Below are 17,428 nucleotides of genomic sequence, written 5' to 3'. Positions count from 1 at the left end.
CAGCTAATACACACCAGCTAATACACACCATCTAATACACACCACACCAGCTAATATACACCACACCAGCTAATACACACCACACCAGCTAATACACACCACACCAGGTAATACACACCACACCAGCTAATATACACCACACCATCTAATACACACCACACCAGCTAATACGCACCACAAAGCTAATACGCACCACACCATCTAATACACACCACACCAGCTAATATACACCACACCAGCTAATATACACCACACCAGCTAATACACATCACACCAGTTAACACACCACACCAGCTAAATACACACCCCACCATCTAATATGCACCACACCAGCTAATACACACCACACCATCTAATATACACCAGCTAATACATACCTCACCATCTAATATACACCAGCTAATACACACCACACCATCTAATACACACCACACCATCTAATATACACCACACCAGCTAATATACACCACACCAGCTAATACACATCACACCAGTTAATATACACCACACCAGCTAATACACACCACACCATCTAATATACACCAGCTAATATACACCACACCAGCTAATACACACCACAACAGCTAATACACACCAGCTAATACACACCATCTAATACACACCACACCAGCTAATATACACCACACCAGCTAATACACACCACACCAGCTAATACACACCACACCAGGTAATACACACCACACCAGCTAATATACACCACACCATCTAATACACACCACACCAGCTAATACACACCACAAAGCTAATACGCACCACACCATCTAATACACACCACACCAGCTAATATACACCACACCATCTAATATGCACCACACCAGCTAATATACACCACACCAGCTAATATACACCACACCAGCTAATATACACCACACCAGCTAATACACACCATACCAGCTAATACACACCAACACAAGAAATGAGACAGACACTAAAAGCGGTTCTCACCTTCATAGTCTTGGCTCCATCCACCAGACTGCCTCCTAGGAAGGTGCTGTACATGATTCTGCAGAACCCTCTGGAGACGCTGAAGGTAAAGTGGAACAGGCCCATGATGACGGACCAATAGAAGGAGACCAGCGTCATCACCATGTCCTTCACTGTCATCTTCTTCATCCTCTTCATCTGCTTCTTCAGGCTCTTCATGGACAGAACCTGTAGAGGAAAGAAGTCCTTGGTAGTCTTTAAATGGATCGACTGGCTGTAGATATATACTTTTGATATTGTCAAATGAAATACATTTACATTCATCAGGAACATGACGTTGTAGCGTAGCGCCATCAGGGCGGTCCGGACCGTGGTCACAGAGAAGAAGCCCATCTCAGGGCTCTCCTCTTCCGGTTTCTCCTTCTCGCTCTCCTCCTTCACGGCCGACCGCTCCCCGATGTCGGACATCTGGGCGGCCAGCTGCATCTCAAAGATGGTGTCCTCGCAGAAGTTAACGAACAGCTCCATCTTCTCCTTTTCCCCGCCCTCGTTGACCACGTCGAAGATGAACTGGCGTTTGGACTCTTTGACCTGGGGCTTCTCCCACTGCGTACGACTAGACTCACTGATCTCGAAGTAGACCCTCTCGATGCGCTTGGCACTGCCCATGATCTCGATACGGCCCAGGTACGGCTGGAAGTAATTCAGCACACTCTCAGCCAGCTCCAGGAAGGTCTGCAGGCGCGTGTCGTGGGGCATGTGTTCAGACAGGTTGGTCAGAAGCACGGCCACGTTGAAGCCGATGTCTTTGGCCGGCTCATGGAAACGCTCCACAAACTCCTCGTAGTCCAACAGCTCATTCTCGTCAGGCTCAGCACAGGAGAGCAGGAACTCCGTCTCAGACTGGGTATAGTGCTTGTGGCTCTCCATGGCTTTGTGGAAGTCTCTCTTGGAGATGACCCCTTTACCATCCGGGTCGTACTCCTTTATAGCAATAATAAAACATTTCACTGCATTTGAAAGACACTGATCAAGACACTCAATGTACATTAAAAGTACAAAAGTACATTAAAAGTACAAAAGTACATTAAAAGTACATCACAAGTACATTAAAAGTACACAAGTACATTAAAAGTACAAAAGTACATTACAAGTACAAAAGTACATTAAAAACACATTAAAAGTACATTAAAAGTACCTTGAAGGCGTCGGACGACGTCAGGTCTTTGAGTTTAAGGAACATGTCGAAGAACTTGAGGATCATCTCCACGTTGTTGGAGGACTCTACTAGCATGTCCACCATCTGCTTCCCGATGGTTCCGTTGACCACGTTGCCTTCCAGCATGGACAGCAGCATCACAACCATGTCTTTCTGCAGATCCATCAACTCTTTCAACAACTCTATCTGGCTCGAGTCCTGAAGGAAGGACAACAACAATACACTTAGAAAACTGTTCAGAGCATCAAGAAAACATGGATGTGGCTATTGCCAATGCTGCTGCTGCTACTACTACTACTACACCTACTACTACTACACCCTCTACTACTACACCTTCTACTACTACTACACCTACTACTACTACACCCTCTACTACTACACCTTCTACTACTACTACTACTACTACTACTACTACACCTAATACTACAACTACTGCTGCTACTACTACTACTACACCTACTACTACTACACCCTCTACTACTACACCTTCTACTACTACTACTACTACTACTACTACACCTAATACTACAACTACTGCTGCTACTACTACTACTACACCCTCTACTACTACACCTAATACTACAACTACTGCTGCTACTACTGCTGCTACTACTACTACTACACCCTCTACTACTACACCCTCTACTACTACACCCACTACTACTACACCCTCTACTACTACTACACCTACTACTACTACACCTACTACTACTACACCCACTACTACTACTACACCCACTACTACTACACCTAATACTACAACTACTGCTGCTACTACTACACCTACTACTACTACACCTACTACTACACCTACTACTACTACACCTAATACTACAACTACTGCTACTACTACTACTACTACACCCACTACTACTACTACACCCACTACTACTACTACTACACCCACTACTACTACACCTAATACTACAACTACTGCTACTACTACTACTACTACACCCACTACTACTACTACACCCACTACTACTACTACACCTACTACTACTACACCCACTACTACTACTACACCCACTACTACTACTACACCCACTACTACTACACCTACTACTACTACACCCACTACTACTACTACACCCACTACTACTACTACACCCACTACAACTACACCTACTACTACTACACCCACTACTACTACTACACCCACTACTACTACACCTAATACTACAACTACTGCTGCTACTACTACACCTACTACTACTACACCTACTACTACACCTACTACTACTACACCTAATACTACTACACCTAATACTACAACTACTGCTACTACTACTACTACTACACCCACTACTACTACACCTAATACTACAACTACTGCTGCTACTACTACACCTACTACTACTACACCTAATACTACAACTACTGCTGCTACTACTACACCTACTACTACTACTACACCCACTACTACTACACCTAATACTACAACTACTGCTGCTACTACTACACCTACTACTACTACACCTACTACTACACCTAATACTACAACTACTGCTGCTACTACTACTACACCTACTACTACTACTACACCCACTACTACTACTACACCCTCTACTACTACACCTAATACTACAACTACTGCTGCTACTACTACACCTACTACTACTACACCTAATACTACAACTACTGCTACTACTACTACTACTACACCCACTACTACTACTACACCCTCTACTACTACACCTAATACTACAACTACTGCTGCTACTACTACACCTACTACTACTACACCTAATACTACAACTACTGCTACTACTACTACTACTACACCTACTACTACTACTACACCCACTACTACTACTACACCCACTACTACTACACCTAATACTACAACTACTGCTGCTACTACTACACCTACTACTACTACACCTAATACTACAACTACTGCTACTACTACTACTACTACACCTACTACTACTACTACACCCACTACTACTACTACACCCACTACTACTACACCTAATACTACAACTACTGCTACTACTACTACACCTACTACTACTACTACTACACCTACTACTACTACACCCTCTACTACTACACCTACTACTACACCTACTACTACTACACCCTCTACTACTACACCTACTACTACACCTACTACTACTACACCTAATACTACAACTACTGCTGCTACTACTACTACTACACCCACTACTACTACACCTACTACTACACCTACTACTACTACTACACCCACTACTACTACTACACCCTCTACTACTACACCTAATACTACAACTACTGCTGCTACTACTACACCTACTACTACTACACCTACTACTACTACACCTACTACTACTACTACACCCACTACTACTACACCTAATACTACAACTACTGCTGCTACTACTACACCTACTACTACTACACCTACTACTACAACTACTGCTGCTACTACTACACCTACTACTACTACACCTACTACTACTACACCTAATACTACAACTACTGCTGCTACTACTACACCTACTACTACTACACCTACTACTACTACTACACCCACTACTACTACACCTAATACTACAACTACTGCTGCTACTACTACACCTACTACTACTACACCTACTACTACACCTACTACTACTACACCTAATACTACAACTACTGCTACTACTACTACACCCACTACTACTACACCTACTACTACACCCACTACTACTACAACTACTGCTGCTACTACTACACCTACTACTACTACACCTACTACTACTACACCTACTACTACTACACCTACTACTACTACTACACCCACTACTACTACAACTTCTACTACTACTGCTACTGCTACTACTACTACTTATACTACTACTGGTACTACTACTACACCTTCTACTACTATTGCTACCACTACTACTACAACTTCTACAACAACTTCTACTACTACTGCTACTGCTACTACTACTACAACTTCTACTACTACTGGTACTACTACTACAACTTCTACTACAACTTCTACTACTACTGGTACTACTACTACAACTTCTACTACTACTGCTACTACTACTACAACTTCTACTACTACTGCTACTACTACAACAACTTATACTGCTACTGCTACTACTACTACTACAACAACTTCTACTACTACTGCTACTACTACTACAACTTCTACCACTACTGCTAATACTACTACAACTACTACAACTTCACTACTACTGGTACTACACCTTCTACTACTACAGCTACTACTACTTCTACTACTACAACTTCTACTACTACTACTACTACTACTACTTCTACTGCTACTACTACTTCTACTACTACTTCTACTACTACTACTACTACTACTTCTACTACTACAACTTCTACTGCTGCTGCTACTACTACTACTACTACTACATAGTAAATCAATGCTACTGACCTGTGACAGCTTCATCTGCATGTGAGCGAAGACATGGAGGAAGCCAACGACAGCGTCCCACAGACGGCTGTGAGCTAGACTCTGCTGGTTCCCAGTACACGGTCCCTACAACACAAAAACACAGACGACTGTGAGCTAGACTCTGCTGGTTCCCAGTACACGGTCCCTACAACACAAAAAACACAGACGGCTGTGAGCTAGACTCTGCTGGTTCCCAGTACACGGTCCCTACAACACAAAAACACAGACGGCTGTGAGCTAGACTCTGCTGGTTCCCAGTACACGGTCCCTACAACACAAAAACACAGACGACCGTGAGCTAGACTCTGCTGGTTCCCAGTACACGGTCCCTACAACACAAAAAACACAGACGACCGTGAGCTAGACTCTGCTGGTTCCCAGTACACGGTCCCTACAACACAAAAAACACAGACGACCGTGAGCTAGACTCTGCTGTTTCCCAGTACACGGTCCCTACAACACAAAAACACATCATGGTACATAAGTCTGCCTGTGAAAACATTTTTCTGTACTATATTGAGGGAGAATAAGGATAGGCCTGGGATCAACAGTACCTGTATGTACTCTGTGAGAGTATTGAAGACCTGTTTCGCCACGTTAATTGCCTTGGAGAAATTGCGCTGTCCTTGTTCATCAATGACGTCCTTTCCCGAATAGTACCAGTAGAAATCACTGATGGATTCCTGTGTGTCGAGAGAAAAGCCACTTAGACAAGTGGTTATCAACAGTACGATGACTCTATTTGGCAGAGTTGAAGCGCCTGTAACGATATAACCCGAAGAAGACTGTAAAAGGTGAGCTCACCTGAACTCTCAGAAGGTAGTCCACGGTAGAGATGATGATGTTGACCGTAGTGTTGTTCCCCGTCTGTGTTCTCAGGTAGTTCTGAAAGTCTTTCCACATCGAGGCGGAAGGTTGGGAAGAATAACAACACAGACGACGTTCTATAGTGATGCACGACTACAATGAGAGATTCCAGGTACAACTGGGAGGAACCGGGGTTCTGGGTATTGACTAGGGGGGGGGGGGGGACAACAGTAGTCTGGTGAGGACTTGGGCTAGACGACAGTACCACTCACCTGAGTTGTGACCCTCACAGAGCAGCTGCAGGAAGCGGAACAGGTCACAGGTGAACTCATCGTCCTGCATCACCTTCTCTCCTGTACGGTGGCGGGGAGACAGACGGACAGACGGACACACGGGAGGGACAGCAGAGAGCATCAATAACAGAGCTGGCTGGTTTTGATCCACAATCACTACTGATCTGACTGAGGTGTGGAGTAAAACCCAGGTACACCTGGGACACAAGATACACCTGGGACACAAGATACACCTGGGACACAAGATACACCTGGGACACATGATACACAAGATACACCTGGGACACATGATACACCTGGGACACAAGATACACCTGGGACACATGATACACCTGGGACACAAGATACACCTGGGACACAAGATACACCTGGGACACATGATACACCTGGGACACATGATACACCTGGCACACAAGATACACAAGATACACCTGGGACACAAGATACACCTGGGACACACGATACACCTGGCACACGCGATACACCTGGCACACACGATACACCTGGGACACATGATACACATGATACACCTGGGACACATGATACACCTGGCACACACGATACACCTGGGACACACAATACACCTGGGACACATGATACACATGATACACCTGGGACACATGATACACCTGGGACACATGATACACCTGGGACACATGATACACCCGGCACACACATCACATGATCCGAGTCTGGAATGGGTGAGAAACATGGGAGTGATCTGAGTCGGGAATGGGTGAGAAACATGGGAGTGATCTGAGTCTGGAATGGGTGAGAAACATGGGAGTGATCTGTCTGGAATGGGTGAGAAACATGGGAGTGATCTGAGTCTGGAATGGGTGAGAAACATGGCAGTGATCTGAGGTGAAGCGGTACTAACCGAAGCAGCATTTTATACCGGAGTCTTTGAGCCAATAAAGTACGATTATGCAAATAGAGGGTAAACAGAGTTGTTGACCTCTTTTATATTAGGTCCTTGTAGAAGCAGTAGTATTGAGTCTAAACTGGGACAACTAAGCATGCCCAGCAGGCCTACAGTATACGGACTGTGTTTAAAAGGCTGCCTCTAAAGTAATGATGCTAATGAAAAGAAGACGACAGGCTGGTGACACGGTGGGGCTGTGACACGTCCACTGTAATGTTACCAACTCTGACAACATAGAGATAACTTGGCGACTGAATTCCATGTCGGAGAGAGAAATAGAAACAGGCTTGAAAGTGCTTGGGATGATACAGTGAGGTAAAACAGAGATAATCACTGGGATATAGATAGCTCCTTTGATGTATTTCAGATAGAGTATAAACGACCGGTGTGACCGCTGGGTTAAGGCTTGCTACTTTACACTGCCCAGGCTACGGGAGAAAAAAACATCGATATCAAATTGCTGCTAGTATTGCTAATGGTTTATGAAGGCAACAATACAAGGTCACACTAGAACGTATGTTTGGTGAGTGCCCTTTCAGGCATATTTCACCATGATAGAGCAGATATGAAGTCTCATTAAGTGGCTAATTGGTCAACAGAGGATATGTTTCACCTCCACATTGACTCTGTACCGTAACACCCTGTATATAGCCTCCACATTGACTCTGTACCGGTACCCCTTGTATAAAGCCTCCACATTGACTCTGTACCGGTACTCCCTGTATATAGCCTCCACATTGACTCTGTACCGGTACCTCCTGTATATAGCCTCCACATTGACTCTGTACCAGTACCCCCTGTATATAGCCTCCACATTGACTCTGTACCGGTACCCCCTGTATATAGCCTCCACATTGACTCTGTACCGGTACCCCCTGTATATAGCCTCCACATTGACTCTGTACCGTAACACCCTGTATATAGCCTCCACATTGACTCTGTACCGGTACCCCCTGTATATAGCCTCCACATTGACTCTGTACCGGTACCCCCTGTATATAGCCTCAACATTGACTCTGTACCGTAATACCCTGTATATAGCCTCCACATTGACTCTGTACCGGTACCCCCTGTATATAGCCTCAACATTGACTCTGTACCGGTACCCCCTGTATATAGCCTCCACATTGACTCTGTACCGGTACCTCCTGTATATAGCCTCCACATTGACTCTGTACCGGTACCCCCTGTATATAGCCTCCACATTGACTCTGTACCGGTACCCCCTGTATATAACCTCCACATTGACTCTGTACCGGTACCCCCTGTATATAGCCTCCACATTGACTCTGTACCGGTACCCCCTGTATATAGCCTCCACATTGACTCTGTACCAGTACCCCCTGTATATAGTCGCCACATTGACTCTGTACCGGTACCCCCTGTATATAGTCGCCACATTGACTCTGTACCGGTACCCCCTGTATATAGCCTCCACATTGACTCTGTACCGGTACCCCCTGTATATAGCCTCCACATTGACTCTGTACCGGTACCCCCTGTATATAGCCTCCACATTGACTCTGTACCGGTACCCCCTGTATATAGCCTCCACATTGACTCTGTACCGGTACCCCCTGTATATAGTCTTCACATTGACTCTGTACCGGTACCCCCTGTATATAGCCTCCACATTGACTCTGTACCGTACTCCCCTGTATATAGCCTCCACATTGACTCTGTACCGGTACCCCCTGTATATAGCCTCCACATTGACTCTGTACCGGTACCCCTGTATATAGCCTCCACATTGACTCTGTACCGGTACCCCCTGTATATAGCCTCCACATTGACTCTGTACCGGTACCCCTGTATATAGCCTCCACATTGACTCTGTACCGGTACCCCCTGTATATAGCCTCCACATTGACTCTGTACCGGTACCCCCTGTATATAGCCTCCACATTGACTCTGTACCGTAATACCCTGTATATAGCCTCCACACTGACTCTGTACCGGTACCCCCTGTATATAGCCTCCACATTGACTCTGTACCGTAATACCCTGTATATAGCCTCCACACTGACTCTGTACCGTACTCCCCTGTATATGTATGTTTCCTGGGAATATTGGTCAACGGAAGGCTGTATGTTTCCATATGTTGTCATGACTTTTTCTTATAAATCTCATAAAGGGTGATGAATAATGGTGACACTAGGAAAGCATCATGTGCCAGTAGCCAGTAATTATTACCAACTCATGAAGCAGCTGTCACCCATTACCATTTAGATTCCTCTGGTATATCACACAAACTAATATGGACTTTTCAAAGAGATATTCAGTGTAAATCAACAACAACAACAACAACAACAACAACAGAAACATGAATGAAAATACAATATCAGTTCAAAAACACAACATAAATAATTGGGGGAAAGTTAATTGAAAAATTGACAATTTTCACGTAAAAAAAATGAGGTACAAGTACGGACACAAAAAAACAACAACAAAGGATACAACAACATCGACTACATCACAGCTGGACCAATCACAGAACACAGAATCAACAGCTGGACCAATCACAGGCACACAGGGTCAACAACTGGACCAATCAGAGGGGAGACACTTGGGTGATTGGGTAAACCTTCCACTAGGCACAGATCAGACCACTGAAGCCAATCAGCCACAGGTTCTTAATGCACAACAGACGACAGAGAGGGATGGACACCACAAGTTCTCCTTATATATATATATATATGAATAACACACATCCAGCCAACTGCCACGACGGGGGACCAGAACAGACCAGACCACCACTTCACTTCAAAACAGCTCACTGATCTTACATCCAGAGTTACAGCCAGATACAAACCCCAAGAGGGATGACAGGGAGAGAGAGAGAGGCTGGTTGCCTACAGTACAGCTCTACAACAGCATTACATGGCTCTAGGTTGGATAGAGAGAAAGAAGAGGTGAGAGAGTGTGAGAGAGAGAGAGAGAGAAGAGGTGAGAGAGAAGAGGTGAGAGAGAGAGAGAGAGAGAAGAGGTGAGAGAGAAGAGGTGAGAGAGAGAGAGAAGAGGTGAGAGAGAAGCGGTGAGAGAGAGAGAGAGAGAGAAGAGGTGAGAGAGAAGAGGTGAGAGAGAGAGAGAGAAGAGGTAAGAGAGAGAGAAGAGAGTGAGAGAGAGAGAGAAGAGGTGAGAGAGAGAGAGAAGAGGTGAGAGAGAGAGAGAGAGAGAGAGAGAGAGAGAGAGAAGAGGTGAGAGAGAGAGAGAGAGAGAGAGAGAGAGAGAGAAAGAGAGGGAGAGAGAGAGAGAGGTACACCAGACCTCAGAACAGATTGGCAGCGTCATGCTATATAGTAAAGGCAGAGCAGCAGGATATAGGGAAGGAAGAGGCGTTTGACTCACGACCTGGACAGCTAATCACATCTAACAACACAAAGCTAACGAACGAACGACAGGAAAATGGCAGAAGTCATAATTACCACGCTCATGAGTGATGACTGAGGAGGGGAAGACAGTACATTAAATCAAAGAGAAGAAAGGAAAGAAAGAAAGCAGAAGTCAAACAGATTACAAATAGCTTTCAATATGGTTTTCATTTCGGTTTGTTTCTTTGCAAATAAATCCGTTTTAGGGTGAAGTGTAGCGCAGAGCAGAAGTTGTCACTGTACACTGTAGAGAATTATGGAACCACGTTTGGGTCTTTGCGTGTCAAACAAAAGATACTCGTCAATTAACACTAATTGACGAGTCAAAATAAGCTTGTTGACCAATCAGGACCTGAATATGACGTCACATAATAATTCACCACGTTCATACATGTTTTACACAGTTATTACACATTGATTACAGTATCCACGTCGTTTCATATGTCACGTCGTGTTTCATATGTCATGTCGTGTTTCATATGTCATGTCGAGTTCCATCTGTCATGTCGTGTTTCATATGTCATGTCGTGTTCCATCTGTCATGTCGTGTTTCATATGTCATGTCGTGTTCCATCTGTCATGTCGAGTTTCATATGTCACGTCGTGTTTCATATGTCACGTCGAGTTTCATATGTCACGTCGAGTTTCAAATGTCATGTCGTGTTTCAAATGTCATGTCGAGATTCATATGTCATGTCGTGTTTCATATGTCATGTCGTGTTCCATCTGTCATGTCGAGTTCCATCTGTCATGTCGTGTTTCATATGTCATGTCGTGTTCCATCTGTCATGTCGTGTTTCATATGTCATGTCGTGTTTCATATGTCATGTCGAGTTTCATATGTCACGTCGTGTTTCATATGTCACGTCGAGTTTCATATGTCACGTCGAGTTTCAAATGTCATGTCGTGTTTCAAATGTCATGTCGAGATTCATATGTCATGTCGTGTTTCATATGTCATGTCGTGTTTCATATGTCATGTCGTGTTTCATATGTCATGTCGTGTTTCATATGTCATGTCGAGTTTCATGTCGCGTTTCATATGTCATGTCGTGTTTCATATGTCATGTCGTGTTTCATATGTCATGTCGTATTTCATATGTCATGTCGAGTTTCATATGTCATGTCGTGTTTCAAATGTCATGTCGAGTTTCATATCGTGTTTCATATGTCATGTTTCATATGTCATGTCGTGTTTCATATGTCATGTCGAGTTTCATATGTCATGTCGAGTTTCATATGTCATGTCGAGTTTCATATGTCATGTCGTGTTTCATATGTCATGTCGAGTTTCATATGTCATGTCGTGTTTCATATGTCATGTCGTGTTTCATATGTCATGTCGTGTTTCATATGTCATGTCGTGTTTCATATGTCATGTCGAGTTTCATATGTCATGTCGTGTTTCATATGTCATGTCGTGTTTCATATGTCATGTCGTGTTTCATATGTCACGTCGTGTTTCATATGTCACGTTTGAACACGAGCCTCATGTATTGTACCAGTCAACCCTACTATGTATTGAACACGAGCCTCATGTATTGTACCAGTCAACCCTACTATGTATTGAACACGAGCCTCATGTATTGCACCAGTCAACCCTACTATGTATTGAACACGAGCCTCATGTATTGTACCAGTCAACCCTACTATGTATTGAACACGAGCCTCATGTATTGCACCAGTCAACCCTACTATGTATTGAACACGAGCCTCATGTATTGCACCAGTCAACCCTACTATGTATTGAACACAATTCCAGAGGGACAACAAAACATTGTGGAGGTTTTGGAGCCTGATATCTCTGAGGAGGACGTTGGGGAAAAAGCACTTGGGTACTGAGTAGACTGATAACTCCATTTCATTGCTCCACATTCCAACACTCCAGCCTTGTTTAAAACATCTTAAGGGATAGGGGGCACTATTTTGACATCTGGATGAAAATCCCCAAATAAACTGCCTGCTACTCAGGCCCAGAATGATATGCATATAATTGGTAGATTTGGATAGAAAACACTCTAGTTTCTAAAACTGTTAAAATGATGTCTGTGAGTATAACATAACTTATTTGGCAGGTGAAACACAGAGGACAAACCATGCAGGACATTTTTTTTTTAGGTCACTGTCTTTTCAATTGGTTTTCTATAGGGAACTAGATTTATAAGGGACCTGGTTGCAAATTCCACTATTGTGGCTTCAAAACACATAACCCGGCCCTGTCAAGCCACACTACCCACATGAAGCTAACTGGCTGCTTATAAGGTTCGTTTTGGGCATCAGGGTTAAGTAGCTGGCTAGCTAGTTATTTCAATAGGAGAACAACAAGTAGCTACCTAGCTAATACTTACTCACATGGATTCCTAAATCATTGCTAAGAATAGTGAAAATGAATGCAGTTTCTACTGGTAATTGTTTTCAGGCTGGTTGCATTGGTGCTAGCTAGGTACCAAACTAAAGCTAGCTAGCTACCAAGTTAAAGCTAGCTAGCTAGGTACCAAACTAAAGCTAGCTAGCTACCAAGTTAAAGCTAGCTAGCTAGGTACCAAACTAAAGCTAGCTAGCTACCCCAGAAATTGCTAATAGCATCTGTATCAAATATTTTTGCAAACATGTTTGATCCTGATTTAATTTCAAATGCTCCCACAGACGTTTTCCCATTCGATGGAATAGATAATGTGTTATTACCTAGATCATGTGTTATTACCTAGATAATGTGTTATTACTTAGATAATGTGTTAATACCTAGATAATGTGATATTACCTAGATAATGTGTTATTACCTAGATAATGTGTTATTACCTAGATAATGTGTTATTACCTAGATAAGGTACCGTACAGCTTTGACAGTGACGCTTGGCTTGTTATTTGACGTGTTAAATTAAAAGCTTATTTGAAGCGTCCAATAGTGTTATTTGACTTATATATTTTTTGACACGCAAAGACCCAAACGGCGTTCCAAAGAGAATTAAGAAAAGAGAATTTAGAACAGGAAAAGAGTTGGTCAAAGTTCTAGAAGACTGCACATTGTAGAGAATTTAGAATAGGAATTAAGTTGGTCAGAGTTCTAGAAGACTGCACATTGTAGAGAATTTAGAATAGGAATTAAGTTGGTCAGAGTTCTAGAAGACTGCACATTGTAGAGAATTTAGAATAGGAATTAAGTTGGTCAGAGTTCTAGAAGACTGCACATTGTAGAGAATTTAGAATAGAAAAAGAGTTGGTCAGAGTTCTAGAAGACTGCACATTGTAGAGAATTTAGAACAGGAATTAAGTTGGTCAGAGTTCTAGAAGACTGCACATTGTAGAGAATTTAGAATAGGAATTAAGTTGGTCAGAGTTCTAGAAGACTGCACATTGTAGAGAATTTAGAATAGAAAAAGAGTTGGTCAGAGTTCTAGAAGACTGCACATTGTAGAGAATTTAGAATAGGAATTAAGTTGGTCAGAGTTCTAGAAGACTGCACATTGTAGAGAATTTAGAATAGGAATTAAGTTGGTCAGAGTTCTAGAAGACTGCACATTGTAGAGAATTTAGAATAGGAATTAAGTTGGTCAGAGTTCTAGAAGACTGCACATTGTAGAGAATTTAGAACAGGAATTAAGTTGGTCAGAGTTCTAGAAGACTGCACATTGTAGAGAATTTAGAATAGGAATTATGTTGGTCAGAGTTCTAGAAGACTGCACATTGTAGAGAATTTAGAACAGGGTACTGTGACGAAACAGTTGTTTGATTATTCATAACCCCCGCCCCCTCAAAAAAAAGGAACCCCAACATGTGTGATCCACTATAAAACATTTTGTTTTAAAATGAGGGAGAGAAAACTAAACAAACAACAAAAAAAGAGCAAAATGCTTATATTTCTGGCTGCACTGATTTACTCTGCTTGTGCTGATTGACTTGCGTATGGGATAAGCTTTGTTGTCAATGTATCCTTTAAAAAATAATAATAATAATTTGTCAAAGAGAAAACACAGGGGATTTGTTCCTACACCGCCTGACTAGCATATTGGAAAACGCTCGCTATAAATTACCATCAACTTTGATTCATTCTTAGAAGTGTTGTCCATCCATCCAGCCTTTGAATACAACATTGACCACAACACAGGTAGAATGTGGCACCCACAGACAACACATGGGAGGTTAGTAAATAACTGAAGAGCACAGAGACATGTGACGTGGACAGCGGGAAATGAAAAGTGACTGTTGCACGTAGACAGACGACACAGATACAGGAGACGCTGTATTTTCAGTGTCCAAACCCAATGTGATGACAAAACAAAAAAAACAAGGAAGAAAACCAGGATGAATTTGGACAAGGCACAACTACAACACAATATATATTAAACATATCTTAAATATGGATCTTAAATATCTTGTATATATATATAATACGTCTATGTTTAATCTTTTATTATGTCCAACCCATCCTTTAACTCTTTAATACTGAATATATTGTGAAGACATTATGGCGATGAACTCTCCCATATTCAGCACGTGTTGTACAGAGACAGTAGGACATTACCTTTAATTAACATAGACAGTAGGACATTACCTTTAACCTCTTAGAGCTCTAGGGGCGCTATTTCATTTTTGGATAAAAAACGTTCCCGTTTTAAGCGCGATATTTTGTCACGAAAAGATGCTCGACTATGCATATTCTTGACAGTTTTGGAAAGAAAACACTCTGAAGTTTCAGAATCTGCAAAGATTTTGTCTGTAAGTGCCCCAGAACTCATTCTACAGGCGAAACCAAGATGATGCATCACCCAGGAATTAGCAGAATTTCTGAAGCTCTGTTTTCCATTCTCTCCTTATATGGCTGTGATTGCGCAACGAATGAGCCTACACTTTCTGTCGTTCGCCCAAGGTCTTAGCAGCATTGTGACGTATTTGTAGGCATATCATTGGAAGATTGACCATAAGAGACTACATTTCCCAAGTGTCCGCCTGGTGTCCTGCGTCGAATTCGGTGCGCAATTGCCAGCTGCTTCCACTTTACCATTTGATTCAGGGGAGAAAGCATGTGTCCAAGAACGATGTATCAATGAAGAGATATGTGAAAAACACCTTGATGATTGATTCTAAACAACGTTTGCCATGTTTTCAGTCGATATTATGGAGTTAATTTGGAAAAAAGTTTGCGTTTTGAGGACTGAATTTATGGATTTTTTTTGGTGGCCAAATGTGATGTATAAAACTGAGCTATTTCTAATACACAAGGAATCTTTTTGGAAAAACTGAGCATCTGCTATCTAACTGAGAGTATCCTCATTGAAAACATCAGAAGTTCTTCAAAGGTAAATGATTTTATTTGAAGGCTTTTATGTTTTTGTTAATGTTGCGTGCTGGATGCTAACGCTAATGCTAACGCTAAATGCTAACGCAAAATGCTAACTCTAGCTAGCTACTTTTACACAAATTATTGTTTTCCTATGGTTGAGAAGCATATTTTGAAAATCTGAGATGACAGTGTTGTTTACAAAAGGCTAAGCTTGAGAGATGGCATATTTATTTCATTTCATTTGCGATTTTCATAAATAGTTAACGTTGTGTTATGCTAATGAGCTTGCTGATAGATTTACACAATCCTGGATACAGGGTTTTTTTCATAGCTAAACGTGACGCAGAAAACGGAGCGATTTGTCCTAAACAAATAATCTTTCAGGAAAAACTGAACATTTGCTATCTGAGAGTCTCCTCATTGAAAACATCTGAAGTTCTTCAAAGGTAAATGATTTTTTTGAATGCTTTTCTGTTTTTTTGTGTAAATGTTGCCAGCTGAATGTTAATGCTAAATGCTACGTTAGCCATCAATACTGTTACACAAATGCTTGTTTTGCAATGGTTGAGAAGCATATTTTGAAAATCTGAGATGACAGTGTTGTTAACAAAAGGCTAAGCTTGAGAGCTAGCATATTTATTTCATTTCATTTGCGATTTTCATGAATAGTTAACGTTGCGTTATGGTAATGAGCTTGAGTCTGTATTCACGAACCCGGATCCGGGATGGGGAGATCAGAAAGGTTAATTAACATAGACAGTAGGAGACAGTAGGACATTACCTTTAATTAGTGTTTCTACTTGTCGGTAGTTAATATGTACCTGATCCCTCCTCTGTCACCATGCCCAGTCCCTCTGCTTTATTCTGGCGCTCAAACGCATTCAGGTCCAGAACACTGGAACAGAGAGACAGAGAGGTTAACAACATATTTACACACCGAACACTCCACCGAACGGAGCGAGCGACGAGGAGGGTACAGCAGTACCTGCACGACTGCATCAGACCAGCCAGACTCTGGAAGAAGCCCACATCCTTCTTGTCTTTCAGGTAGTCCAGCATTTTCTGTCAGAGAGAAACACAGAGACATGAGAGAGTAAACACTACAGAGACACAGAGACATGAGAGAGTAAACACTACAGAGACATGAGAGAGTAAACACTACAGAGACATGAGAGAGTAAACACTGC

At 42.5% G+C, this 17,428-nt stretch overlaps 1 protein-coding gene across 1 annotated transcript in view; it reads right to left on the bottom strand.

Moving 5' to 3' along the window:
* LOC110511675 (ryanodine receptor 2-like) overlaps positions 1-17,428 on the bottom strand; it is a 532,917-nt gene that overhangs the window by 62,871 nt on the left and 452,618 nt on the right. The window contains exons 84-93 of the mRNA XM_036989200.1: positions 17,227-17,303; positions 17,063-17,136; positions 11,015-11,032; positions 6,644-6,724; positions 6,369-6,457; positions 6,119-6,247; positions 5,544-5,648; positions 2,144-2,362; positions 1,264-1,929; positions 967-1,173 (exon numbers count right to left, since the gene is read on the bottom strand). Coding sequence (XP_036845095.1) covers positions 967-1,173; positions 1,264-1,929; positions 2,144-2,362; positions 5,544-5,648; positions 6,119-6,247; positions 6,369-6,457; positions 6,644-6,724; positions 11,015-11,032; positions 17,063-17,136; positions 17,227-17,303 — 1,665 coding nt within the window. The remainder of the gene's footprint in view (positions 1-966; positions 1,174-1,263; positions 1,930-2,143; positions 2,363-5,543; positions 5,649-6,118; positions 6,248-6,368; positions 6,458-6,643; positions 6,725-11,014; positions 11,033-17,062; positions 17,137-17,226; positions 17,304-17,428) is intronic.

The sequence above is a fragment of the Oncorhynchus mykiss genome, chromosome 1 (assembly GCF_013265735.2).
Source record: "Oncorhynchus mykiss isolate Arlee chromosome 1, USDA_OmykA_1.1, whole genome shotgun sequence".
Taxonomy (NCBI): Eukaryota; Metazoa; Chordata; class Actinopteri; order Salmoniformes; family Salmonidae; genus Oncorhynchus; species Oncorhynchus mykiss.
Note: the sequence above shows the minus strand (reverse complement) of the source record. Positions and strands in the feature narration are given on the sequence as shown.